Below are 14093 nucleotides of genomic sequence, written 5' to 3'. Positions count from 1 at the left end.
TATTACATGTTAACTTGTTTCTTATCTGATTTTTCTTCTGTAATCCAGCCTCCAGGAGACTAGAGATTTTTTCTCTTTTATTCAGTGCCATAGGCCAAGTAGAAGTTACCCGATAAATACTTGAATAAAGAAATTAATAGGTGGGGTGTCCTGGCTGGCTCAGTTAGTAGAGCATGAGACTCAATCTCAGAGTTATGAGTTTAAGCCCCATGTTGGGCTAAAGTAGAGCTTACTTAAAAAAATTAAAAACGAGTAAGTGTATGAATTTTACATCGACTTTGGCCATAACACTTGTCAAAAAGAAGAAGAGCAATTTAACTATAATGCAAGTCACTAACCCTAGGAGTTTGTGATTTAAGGTGGTTATTATGGATGTACATCTCATAATATTTTGTAGAAAAAAATCAATGAGAGAGACTAGGTAAAAAATTATGCTTTTAATTATAGTTTCTTTTATCTTGTTTGACTGCATGATTATAAGGTGTTTTGGTGTCAGTGAAGGCTGTGGAAAAAGACAAATGAGAAAAAATAAACAATAGAACAGCACAAGTGTCATTGAGAGTAGGGGAGATGGTCAAGTAGGTAGATGCATATTTATGGAGGAATTTCTGTCCATCAAGAAGGGGGTAAAATCGAATGAAACTTTCCTAACATTCTAGCTTACCTTTTAAGTAGCAATTGTTTCTCTTTTGGGATTCAAATATTTATATGTATAAAAAGTTATTATGTGAGATGCTTCAAACATACAGAAACACAAAGATAATATAAAAGTACGTAGATATTCAACTGCCATATTGAAAACAAATGTAATGAACGCTCAAGTACTTTCTACCTATTTTTTTTTACAAGTTTTTAGTAAATATTTCCATCAATTTATTTTCTGTATTCCTTAAAAACAAAAAATTCACAAGTTTAACACTTAGGCTTTAAAATATTGTACACCAAAAGAAAACCAATTCTCATTCATGCTGCAAGTTGGTCTATGTTCTCTTTACTTCTGTTACTTTCTACCTATTTTTAACAAATATTTTAATTTTACTTTATGATTCACACTTTTAAACAGAAATAAGATGTTAGAGTTGAGAATCTTTTTTAATCTTCTCTAAACAAAAGTTTACCTGACCATGAGATTGCAATATAAGTCCTTTCATACTGGCGAATGAGTTTAAATAACTTCTGTGTGCTTTTTATTTTAAAGCCTTTTTAATAATTAAGAAAAAATTCAGTAAAATTTTTAAAAATTTTTTGAATTAAATATTTTTTTTTTTATTAGAAAACTTAATAGGGGTGCCTGTGGCTCAGTTGATTAAGTGTCTAGCTTCGGCTCAGGTAATAATCTCAGGGCTCAAGAGTTCAAGTCTCACGTCGGGCTCTATGCTAACAGCATGGAGACTGGAACCTACTTCGGATTCTTTGTCTCCCTCTCTCTCTCTGCCCCTCCCCCACCCATGCTCTGTCTCTCTTTCTCTCAAAAATAAATAAACATTAAAATTTTTTTAAATGCTTAACAATATGAACTATGAAATAATTTAAAAAAAATTAAGAGTTTGGGAAAAGTTAGTTCCATTTATTTTCAAAAGAAAATTCTTTGCAGGTAAAGTGTATGTTTTTTGCCAGCCTAACACTTGACACTTTTGTACTATAGAAAACTTTTCTGGTATCAGTGCTCCATATATTTAGTTTTCAACCATGTAGAATTCTGTACAAAGAACCTCAGTGCCAAACTGGTAACACTGGTTACTTTGGGTGGAAAAGATTACATGACATAGAATTTGACATTCTAAATGATTTTGGAAATATTTAAAATTTTGTATTATAAGCATAAATTATTTTGAAATTAAAAAAAAAAGGTGAAGGGGCACCTGGCTGGCTCAGTTGGGCGGCCGACTCTTGGTCCAGCCCCATGTTGGGCTTCGTGCTGAGCACGGAGCCCTTAGCTTAAGATTCTCTCTCTCCCTCTGCCCCTCTCCCCCACTAGTGCACTCTCTCTTGTTCTTAAAAAAAAAAAAGTAAATGTTAGACATAGGAGTTTTAAATTATATTCTGAAATAAGTATTGAATTCACCGTCTCCTTTTCATAATTGATGTGACATGAAATGAGCAGATCAACTTACTCCTAAAGCTGTGTGTGTGTGTGTGTGTGTGTGTGTGTGTGTGTGTTATGTATATTTCACATGTATACGTATCTCAGCGGTTAAATCAATATATTGCTTAGTTACATTGCTCTTTCTAGTATATTCATAAAACTTTAAAGAAAAAATATTTCCTTTGTAAAATCATGGTATTATTTATGATAATTTGAAGGGATGCCATTATTTTTTCCTTATTAACAGAGAATGTTTTCTTTCTAACCCAGTGTGGTTAATAATTTTTGTTTTCACACATTTGATTATGTTGCCTTGGAGGGGAATGTAATGCTCTGCTAATTTAAGAAATTAGCAATGTGTTAATAATTTGACAAGCGTACTCTGGGTTGTATAACTGAAAACTGTTCGTGAGCCATCAATAGAGAAAATATCTAATGTAACTGATTTATGGAATCTATTATGTTATAACTCTTCTTTTTATGATACAGTGTTTTCTGTTTCTAGTGGTAAACATGCTTTCAGTGAATAAAAGGCAAAGAACAACAAAATTAATATTAGAAAAAAAATATTTTTATGTTTACTTTTTATTTTCCTTAAAATATACGGTGTTTAAGTCTCTGAGGTTCATTAATTATATTTCAGTATAATTAACATTTTATATTTGATTTTATTAATTTTTTTAATGTTTATTTACCTTTGAGAGAGAGGGAGAGAGCATGAGCAGGGAAGAGCAGAGAGAGAAGGAGACACAGAATCCGAAGCAGGCTCTAGGCTCTGAGCTGTCAGCACAGAGCCCATGTGGGTCTTGAACTCACTAGCCGTGAGATCATGACCTGAGCCCAAGTCGGATGCTTAACCTACTCAGCCACCCAGGCGCCTCAACATGTTAATATTTTAATATAAACTAAGTAAACTAATTTGATCTATATTTTATGTTTCAAATGATGAGCGACATAGCGTCAAATGGTACCATGCATTTTTAAAAATGTTTTTGTGTTTTCACATTGCTACTCTCTCACTGACCGTTATTTTATATTATTTCTAGATAAAAGAGTGGCTCTGTTTAAACTGTCAGATGAAAAGAGCTCTCGGAGGTGACCTGGCTCCAGTTCCCTCATCACCTCAGCCTAAACCGAAGATTGCCCCTGTTGGTCCTGCATCTGCTGTGAGCAAACCATCCCCACAGCCACAACACACTTCTCCAAAGAAGGATACTGTACCCAAGCAGGAGATCTCGAAGGCACCTGAGTCTAAGAGGCCCCCACCTCTAGTGAAACAACCGACCATTCACGGCTCTCCCCCACTTGCCGCCAGGCAACCTCCAGCGGCGGCGGAGTCTTCGCCCAAGCCAGCCCCTCCCAAAGAGCCCTCGGTTCCCTCTGAGCAGGCCGAGGTCCCCGTGGCTGATGATAAACCAAAGCAGCCCAAGACGGGAAAGCCAGCCACAGACGTCGCATCTTCATCGTCAGTAGCAGCACAACCTGATATTCCAAGCCCCAAAGTACAGTTGGAAGATCAAGAGATAATAACCCCTCCTCTAAAAACAGACTCTGCCAAACCCTCCCAGAGTTTTCCACCAACGGGAGAAAAAGTCACCCCGTTTGATTCTAAAGTCATACCCCGACCTGCATCAGATTCGAAAATTATTTCACATCCTGGGCCCAGCCCAGAGGGCAAAGGTCAAAAACAAGCTGATCCAGTTCAGAAGAGAGAAGAGCCCAAGAAAGCACAAACCAAAATGAGTCCTAAGCCAGATGCCAAGCCGATGCCAAAAGGGTCACCTCCACCCGCAGGCCCACGACCTCCCACTGGCCCAACTGCCCCCACAGCTCAGCAGCCCCCAAAGCCTCAGGAGCAGTCGAGACGTTTCAGTCTGAATCTGGGAAGTATTACCGATGCCCCTAAATCGCAGCCCACGACTCCTCAAGAAACTGTGACTGGAAAACTCTTTGGGTTTGGAGCATCAATCTTCAGCCAGGCATCAAATTTAATCTCCACAGCAGGCCAGCCTGGGTCTCAATCTCAGAGTGCTCTTGGAGCCCCAACAAAACAGGGCCCTCCTCCTTCACAGCCACCTCCTTCTCAGGGGCCACCCAAATCCACAGGTCAGGTACCACCGGCACCTGCAAAGGTTGTACCTGTGAAAAAGGAAGCAAAAGCTCCAGTAGTTGAAAAATTAGAACCCAAATCTGAACCAGTTCCAACAGTAAAAAGAACAGAAACAGAAAAGAAGCCTCTGCCTGTTAAGGATAGCAAACCTCTAACAGCTGAGCCTCAAAAGGCTGTCCTTCCCCCCAAATTGGAGAAAACTCCCAAACCAGAATCAGCCTGTCCTCTCTGCAAGACTGAACTCAACATAGGTTCTAAGGATCCTCCTAACTTCAATACTTGCACCGGATGCAAGAATCAAGTGTGTAATCTCTGTGGATTTAACCCTATGCCACACTTGACTGAGGTAAGCAATTTATATATTATTTACAGATGTGACTCTATCATGTTTATTGTGAAATATTTTGGTAACCAAATTTCTAGACAAAAAAAAAAAACCTCCAAAAAATAAACAAAAACATTTCTAGTAAAGAAGGTATATTAATAGTGATGTCATAGAAGAAGTTTGAATTACTTATTACATGCTTAGTTTATTACTAAAGTTTCATATAATTTGTATTTTTCTGGATTATGCACCAGAAGTAAGAAGATGAAATAAGTTGACAATTTAAAATAACAAGTATCGCATTCCTTCATGAATTAAAGACCTGTAGCTTTGGAATCGTATCCGGTTTTCACTCATTAACGCCAAATAAGGTTCTAATTTACCATTCCCATTATCTCCAATCCCTTCTGTCTCTCCTACCTTAAAGAAAGTTTTGGTTCCTTGCAGATCCCAAAACAACATGAGGTCTGTCATTTTACATAATTCTTAAGAACTTAGTGTAAGTTAATATTGCTTATTAGAAAATTCAAACATACTATGTCTAGACTTTTTATAATTCTCTTTGGGACTGTTATCTGGCTTAAATATAATAGAGTACTGTTTAAGAAATGTGGCAAAAAAAAAAAAAAAAGATACCTGGGGTTCAGTAACTGATGTCAAGAAATTGTGTTTTTATTTACTTTTATTTTTTTTTATGGGATGATGAGACATTTTCTCCAAATGTAAATGACCTAACAGCAGATGGCAAATTTCTACCTAACAGAGAAGAATGAATCTATAAGCGTTAGTAATGTGTTAGGGCTATTGGAATGAATATTTGGATCTTGGGTAACAGGGATTAAACGCTTGCTGCTGTGTCAGATGGTTAATAAATATTTAGACATTGAATTTTAAGTAATTGTTCATTGTCTTACACACATCAAAAATACTTAAGGATTATTTTTTTTCTGTGCTCTTTGATTTTGTGATTCATTGGAATGGAAAAATTGAACAGATTTTAGCAACTACACAAAAGAAGCTTTAGAAATTCTGGTGTTGTTTTCAAGTTAAGTTTTTTAAAAGAATAAACCATATACAATTTTTATTCTTTTACCTTTAAAAGACTTAGGTTGCTTTGACATTATTAACACCATATGAAAGTATTGTTTCTAAAGATTTAAGCACGTTTTTATCTTCTTTATCTGTGATGAATAAAGTTAACTAAGATCCACTGAAAAGGCAGATAAAATTTGGTTTCCCTCAGCACTTCCTGAATGGTAACAACTATAATTATTACTTGCAGTGTTTTGGATTCAATGCAAAAGCAAAACAAAAAGCAAACCTTAAATTTCTTCCATATATTTAGAAGAGTTGTTTTTGGTTGTGTATTCATGAAGCAGAAAATTTTGTATTTCATAGACTTACAGAATTGTACCCTTTAATGAGGAGTCTTAAGGTGTCAACACAGTGCAGTTTAATACTTATAAAACAAATTGCATCACTAAAAACAAAACATAATGTCTGCATTTATTTTTTTTTATTTTTTTTTAAAAAAAATTTTTTTTTTCAACGTTTATTTATTTTTGGGACAGAGAGAGACAGAGCATGAACGGGGGAGGGGCAGAGAGAGAGGGAGACACAGAATCGGAAACAGGCTCCAGGCTCTGAGCCATCAGCCCAGAGCCTGACGCGGGGCTCGAACTCCTGGACCGCGAGATCGTGACCTGGCTGAAGTCGGACGCTTAACCGACTGCGCCACCCAGGCGCCCCATAATGTCTGCATTTAAAATGTATTTTGGGCACGCTAAAAAAAATACAAAACAAAACACTGTAGTGTGGAGGGAGGACTTGAGTGTGTATGTGTTTGTGTGTGTCTTTGTACAAATGTGTCTATATACATGTTTCAGAGGAGTTCATGTTTCAGAGGAGAAAAAAAATCTCAGCCAACAAAAGCAGTTGGCTAGGGCTCCTAGCTTAGCTTAACTGTGCTAATCCGTATGAAGTTTTCAGTTAGTGTAAGGCCTTAGTGCCCTCTGGTCTTTAGGTAACGTCCATTGGCTGACCCAGTATCAAGGGAGTGAATGATGTTAGTTGAGTTAATCACTGTTCAAGTATCCCTATTACTATTACCCCAAAGGACTTCAGAGGATTGGCAGAAGGAGTTAGTTGAAAAGAAGGCACATTGTGCTTGCATGTGTGTGTGCGTACGTGCACATATATTTCCAGAAAATTGTAGATACGATTTATAGGCTTAAGTCGTGGTGCTGTCCCAGAGTTCTTAACTGCCAGTCTCTGCTCATTGCCTTCAGTTAGGAGCGATTAGGAAAGCATCTTCTCCCTGATTGTTGCCGTATTTCTGTGCTTTCTCCCCTCTGCTTGATATTTATTTCTTGTTACCTAATATTTTCTGCTCTTTCATTCTAGTTTTAGAGGGCACGCTCAGAAAATACTCAGATTTTATGCCTGCAATGCAAATAAATGGTATTTCTAAGTAAGGATTCAACTGTTTCCATGTATTTTTCTAATAAAGCACATTTAACTTCATATTATAAGCCTCTGCTTCCGCTGTACCTAATCACTGTGTGGCAGCACCTCTTTTCCCGTGGGTACCACCCTGCCTTCCCCTTTTGCTGTTCTGTTCCTCTGGTGGTGAGAAGGGCTGGTTATATGGGTTATGGAGCTACAGAGAGTATTTCCCCCTCCCCCGCACAGCCCTCAAACACACCTGTCTCTGAGGTTCCTTCCTGTTTCTCATGCACAGCATCCCCCACAACACCTGAGCTGTGCCAAGGGCTGCCCGAGGGCCCTGGGGTGTAGCCAGGCTTCAGCCTAAGCTTCAAGGTTTAACTGTTTGATGCCAAGTTTGTATAAATGACACTGTAATCCATTAGCCTCTGATAGCAAGGAAAAAGGCTTCTAGGCTTTAACTTCTGGTAACTCAGGACACATGTTATTAATTTTAAAAGCAGCAGCAAGCCTTTCTGAAGAGCTAGTCTTAGAGAATTTGGAAGCATCCTGAGAAAAACAGCCTAAATTGACAAATCCATTTACCTAGTGAATTTTAATAATTCTACTTCAGTTCAAATGCAAAAAAGGACTCATAATTACTCATAGTGGGTGTTTATCTTAATGTTTTTACTATACCTTTCAAAAGGAGTTTTGTACTACGGGAATAAAACTTAAAACCATGTCTCCTCATGTTTCAGGAAGTTCTAGGGTCGCAATTTTGCTTCCTTAGTAAGGTAATTATGCATGGCCTATATGATGTAGGAATAGCTAGCATATATTTGTCACCAGGCAACAAATGGGCCTTTTGAGCCAATTAAGACCCACTGGTGTAACTGGGATCCCTTCAGATCTTTGTTCTCTAGCCGAGGTGGCTTCTGCATTGTCTATCAAATACAATCGTATTGGTAAGCTTAATGGGCGTGCACTGTGTTTCTTAGTTTGGCAAACACATATCCTGGTTTTACTTTAAATTTTTTTTTCCTGCTTTTACTTTAAAAACGATTACTTAACTCTTTAAAAATTATAAATACACACACACACTCACACACATATCTCTCAGCACCCAAAAGCACATAAGTACATACATACACACCAAACTGAAGACTGAAAGAATAATAAAAAATCAGTAAGTAGGAAACTCTTCTACCAATAATTATTTTTAAAATAATCACCTAGTGGAGATCTGCATTCCCTGTGAATACCTCTGACATCCCTGGAAGAGAGGGACGCCTGCTAGCCCTTTTTAGCTTACATGAGAAAGTTGACAAGTTTGTGGGTAGAAGCAAAATTTTTGGTTCTTAAGTCTTAGGAGACTTTTGATATGTTGCCTTTATATTAAGTGTATATTTAGTCAGAAAATCCAAATAGGGATTTAAAATAGATTTTTGTTTAAACAAATTTAATCAAAAAGCAGTTTCTCCATTAGTCTTTTTTCTATGCCTTTTTACATGCTTAATATTCTATTCTATATGATAGTTCTCTATCCCAATCTTAACAGGTGATTATATAACATTTATTCACATGATTAAACTCTTCTTAAATATTATTAAAATGAGTATTACTTAATTTTTTTGGATACATGGATATGTTCTTTCAATATTAATTTAAATATTACTTAATTTTTTGGATACATGGATACACATTCTTCTCATATTAGGGATTTAGGTTTCATTTTTTTCCTTATAAATGAGTAATATTTTTGGATGCAAATATATTGTATTTTCACTGTTTCCCAAGGAAAGCTTACCACTACTGATGTTACTGAAGGAGGGGACAAGGACCTTGCAGTGTCAGATTCTCTTTGGCGACGATAAGGCAGTTAACACTGCCACCACTGGTGTCACGTGATTCCTTTCTTACTGAATCTTCTCCATACTTGAAGAAAAACATTTAAAATGATATTTGTTAATCTGGAAGTCTAAAATTGCTATCATATTGTTCCTTTGACTTATATTTCTTTTATTGCCATTTTGTTTGAATATTAAAGGCAAATAGATGATTTCTAGAGAAAATATTGTCCAGGCATTATGGGAAAAGGTAAACTGCTATCGTTGTTGCTGTTTTTTTTTTTCTTTTTTTTCTTTTTTTTCCCCCTTTTGCTACAGGCTGGTATTAGACAGTCCTTTTCCTCACAACAGCCTTGTTGTGTAGGTTTTACAGTGATTTTAGAGATCAGGAAAATGACTATCAGAGGGGGGCAGCTATCAAGCCCCAGAGGCTGAGCCCGTGCCCCTCTCTCCTGTAATATGTTTGAGTGACCTAGGGAACTCGAAAACAAATGCCTCTTGGTGTGTCCTCTCTTACCTGTAAGTTGTGTCAGTTGGTGATGACTGGGACTTTAATATCAGCAAATTTGCTAATATTTGCATCAAAGTAAGGTCACATTTGGAGCTCACAGAACAGTGGTGGATGTGTTACATGGTTGGACTTAGAAGGATGGGCAGATGAAAAGGTTCAGAAGCATAGAGGCCAGCATCATTGCATTATTTTGCTTTCCAGATAAGTCCACCAACTGGTCACCATTTGTTTACACGTGAAAGAGACTGAGTGATGTACCTGTCTTCATATATAGTGAATGTGAGGACATAAAGCATACTTGCTGCAGCTGCCAGAAATACTATTACATTCCTGCCAGGGAATGCAAAGACTTTACTCTGTGAACATTATGAACATCTAAGGTGGTTGTTAATCCTTGCTTCTCCCAACAGTTTGGTGTAGACTCCTTTGCTACATTCCCATGAGTGGGATTGTTGGACCTTCGGTTATCTATATCTTAAATTTGTTCTCCAGGCATTTGTATCAGTTTATATTCTGACCAGCTTCTCATATATTCTGCTCTTTCTCTCGAGATTCATTGTCTGATAAGATTGTCACTGGACAAATGTGGCTAATGAGCACTGTGGCTAACTTAACCTAAGATTATTTTAAGTGCGAAAAAACAGTGGATTTCAAGAAGTCAGTATGAAAAAATGTAAAACATCTCAATAATTTTGTGATTACTATTGTATAAGGCTTTTCTTCCTTAAGTATTGCTTCTTTTACTGCCTTTTCATCACACAACTTTGTAGTTGCCTAGGCTCATGCGTGGCAATATACCGCTGTGTAGGATATATATCTTTCTCTCTCTACCAGAAAAACACCAATGTTATTAGATTTCTTGATCTCTGATCGTCTTTTCCAGAGCTAATTTTCCTCATATTACACAAGATAGCTAGTTCTTTTTGCATTCATTACTGAGCAAAGAGGTCTTGGGGCTCTCTCATCAAGAGACATAAGGATCAATGTTCACAGGTGCTGCTAACCATCATTAAGAAGTATCAGTCCTACTGACTAGCACAGTGTGGCCATGCGAGTCTTCAGGTCAGGATACCTTCTCTACTGATCCCTCAGGTACCAATGTTTCCTCCTTCAGAACTTTTGAATCTGTGGCTTTGAATAAAATTCATCAGTTTTTGGGTCAGTTGCTGGAGACCCAGCAATACAAAATAACTAGAATTTACATCATCTGGTCTGCTATTTTCTCCCTTTTCTTTTCTTAATTGCTGTTTATTTTACTTCTAAAACTTAATTCCAATAATTTCAATTATAGGAGTAGTATATATGTGCATATATATATATATATAACAGATACATATATATATATATATATATATATATATATATATATATATATAACAATCCATACAGTACTGAAGTGCCTGAAGAGAAATAGCTTTCTCTCCCCCATGCACTTCATACTAACGACTTAGTATCTTTTCAGACATGTCTTTTTCTTTTTTTCTTTTTTAAAAATTTTGATTGCTGTGTAATTGACATAGAATATATCATTAGTTTCAGATGTATAACAGTCATTCAACAATTACATATGTTATGAAATGCTTGCCACAATAAGTGTATTACAGTATTGAATGGATTCCCTATGCTGCACTTTTCATCCCTGTGACTTACTTATTTTACGATTGGAACTCTGTGCCCTTTAATCCCCTTTGTGCATTTTACCCATCCCCCCCCCTTCCCCTTTGGCAGCCATCAGTTCTCTATAAGTCTGTTTCTTTTTTGTTGTTTGTTTGCTCATTTGTTATTTAGATTTCACATAAAAATGAAATCATATGGTATTTGTCTTTTTCTGGCTTATTTCACTTAGCATAATACCCTCTAGGTCCATCATTGTTGTCATGAATGGCAAGATTCATAGCTGAGTGGTATTCCCTTTTGTATATGTACTATATCTCCTTTATCCATCCATCTATTGATGTACGCTTGGGTTGCTTCCATGTCTTAACTATTGTAAATAATGCTGCGTATAAGGATGCGTATGTATTTACAAATTAGTGCTTCTTTACTTTTAAGACAAATACCCAGTAGCGGAATTAATGGATCATTTATGGTAATTCTGTTTTTAATGTTTTGAGGAACCTTTATCCTGTTTCCACAGTAATTGCACCAGTTTACATTCCTACTAACAGTGCAGGATGGTTCCCTTTTCTTCACATCCTTGCCAACACTTGCCTTTTTATACTAGCCATTCTGACTGATGTGAGGTGACATCATTGTGGTTTTGATTTGCGTTTCCCTGATGATTAGTGATGTTGAGCATCTTTTCATGTTCCATTGGCCATCTCTGTGTCTTCTTTTGGAAAAATGTCTATTCACGTTCTCTGCTCATTTTTTAATTGGATTATTTGTTTTTTAGGGAGTTTTGTTGTATCTGTTCTTTACATATTTTGGATATTAATCTCTTATTGGTTATATTATTTACCAGTATTTTCTTTTATTCGGGTTGTCTTTTTGTCTTGTTGACAGTTCCCTCTGCTGTGCAAAAGCCTTTTATTTTGGTGTAGTTGGAATAGTTTATTTTTGCTTTTGTTTTAATGCCTTAGGAGACAGATCCAGAAAAATACTGCTAAGGTTGATGTCTAAGAGATTACTGCCTATGTTTTCTTTTAGGAGCTTTATGATTTAAGTCTTTAATCCATTTTGAGTGTATTTTTGTGTATGATATAAGAAAGTGGTTCAGTTTTATTCTTTTGCATGTAGCTGTCCAGTTTTCCTAGTCCCATTTATTGAAGAGACTGTTTTTTCCTGATTGCATATTCTTGCCTCTTTGTCACAGATTAATTGACTGTAGATGTGTGGGTTTATTTTTGGACTTTGTTCCATTGATCTATGTGTGTCTGTTTTTGTGCCAATACCATACTGTTTTGATTGTGATAGCTTTTAGTATGTCTTGAAATCTGGAATTGTGATACCTCCAACTTTGTTCTTATTTATCAAGGTTGCTTTGGCTATCTGGGGTCTTTTGTGGTTCCATGCAAATTTTGGGATATTTTTGTTCTACTTGTTTGAAAAACAGTGTTGGTATTATGATAGAGACTGCATTGAATCTGTACATTGCTTTGAGTAGCATGTACATTTTAACTATTAATTCTTGGGGCGCCTGGGTGGCTCAGTCGGTTAAGCATCTGACATCGGCTCAGGTCATGATCTCGCGGTCCGTGGGTTTGAGCCCTGCGTCGGGGTCTGTGCTGACAGCTCATAGCCTGGAGCCTGTTTCAGATTCTGTGTCTCCCTCTTTCTCTGACCCTCCCCTGTTCACGCTCTCTCTCTGTCTCAAAAATAAATAAATGTTAAAAAAAAAAATTAAAAAAAACCCCCAAAAAACCCAATATTAAATCTCTAATCCATGACCATGGTTAACCTTTCTATTTGTGTATCCTTCACTTTATTTCATCAATGTGTTAAAGTTTTAAGAGTACAGGTCTTTCACCTCTTTGGTTAAATTTATTCCTAAGTATTTTATTCTCTTTGATGCAGTTGTAAATGGGATTGTTACACATCTGTTTTTTGCTATTTGATAGCAATCCGTGTATAGAAATGCAGTGGATTTCTGTATATTGATTTTGTATTCTGAAGTTTTACTGAATTCATGTATTAGATATAATAGTTTTTTGGTGGAGTCTTTAAGGTTTTCTGTACATAGTATGCCATCTGCAAGTATGGACAGTGTTTTCTTTTTTCTTTCTTACCAGTTTGGAAGGCTTTTATTTATTTATTTTTTTGTCTGGTTTTATGGCCAGGACTTCCAGTACTATGTTGGATAAAAGTGATGAGAATGGACATCCTTGTCTTGTTGCTGATCTTAGGGGAAAAGCTTTCAGTTTTCACCACTGAGTATGAATTTGGCAGAGGGTTTGTCGTATATATAGCCTTTATTACGTTGAGGTATTCCTTCTATACCCACTCTATTGAGAATGGGTTTAATTTTGTCAAATGTTTTTCTTGAATCTTGAAATGATTGTGGTGTTTTTTTAAATGCTTATTTATTTATTTTGAGAGAGAGAGACAGAGGGCGCGCGCGTGCATGCAAGTGGGGGAGGCGTAGAGAGAGATGGGAGAGAGAGAATCCTGAACACGCTCCACACTCAACACAGAGCCTGATGCAGGGCTCAATCCCATGACTTTGAGATAATGACCTGAGCAGACGTTAAGAGTTGAACGACCAACCGACTGAGACACCTAGGCGCCCTAATCATTTGGTTTTTAATCTTAATTTTGTAAATCACATTGATCAATTTGTGTATATTGAACCATCCTAACATCTTTGGAATGAATCCCTATGATCATTATAATAATCGTTTTAATTTAATGTGTTGTTGAAATTGGTTTGGTAATATCTTGTTGACGTTTTTGTATATATGCTCATCTGGGATATTGGTCTGTAATTTTCTTTTATTGTAGTGTCTTTGTCTAGTTTTGGTATCAAAGTAATGTTGTCTCATAGAATGCATTTGGAAACATTCCTTGCTCTTTTTTTTTTTTTTTTTTTTTTTTAGGCAGTTTGGAAAGAAAGGTATTAATTCTTTTTAAAAGGTTCATTAGAATTGACCTGTGAAATCATCTGGTTCTGGACTTTAGTTTGTTGGGATTTGTTTGGTTACTGATTGAATTTTGTTACCAGTAATTGATCTTAAATATCTTTGTGAATCAGTCTCAGAAGATTCTGTGTTTCTAGAAATTTATCTATTTCTTTCAGGTTGTCCAATTTGTTGGCATATAATTTTTTATTGTATTAAATTATTTGAATT

At 36.4% G+C, this 14093-nt stretch overlaps 1 protein-coding gene across 8 annotated transcripts in view; it reads left to right on the top strand.

Annotated features, from left to right (window-relative positions):
- The window catches only part of PCLO (piccolo presynaptic cytomatrix protein), a 419720-nt gene that overhangs the window by 24786 nt on the left and 380841 nt on the right, over positions 1–14093 (top strand). For all 8 annotated transcript variants that reach the window (XR_006298484.1, XM_043588726.1, XM_043588723.1 and 5 more), the window contains exon 3: positions 3133–4542. Coding sequence is in view for 7 of the 8 variants with exons in the window: in XM_043588726.1 (XP_043444661.1) it covers positions 3133–4542 (1410 nt within the window). In the remaining variant the exon portion in view is untranslated. The remainder of the gene's footprint in view (positions 1–3132; positions 4543–14093) is intronic.

The sequence above is a fragment of the Prionailurus bengalensis genome, chromosome A2 (genome assembly GCF_016509475.1).
Source record: "Prionailurus bengalensis isolate Pbe53 chromosome A2, Fcat_Pben_1.1_paternal_pri, whole genome shotgun sequence".
Lineage (NCBI taxonomy): Eukaryota > Metazoa > Chordata > Mammalia > Carnivora > Felidae > Prionailurus > Prionailurus bengalensis.
Note: the sequence above shows the minus strand (reverse complement) of the source record. Positions and strands in the feature narration are given on the sequence as shown.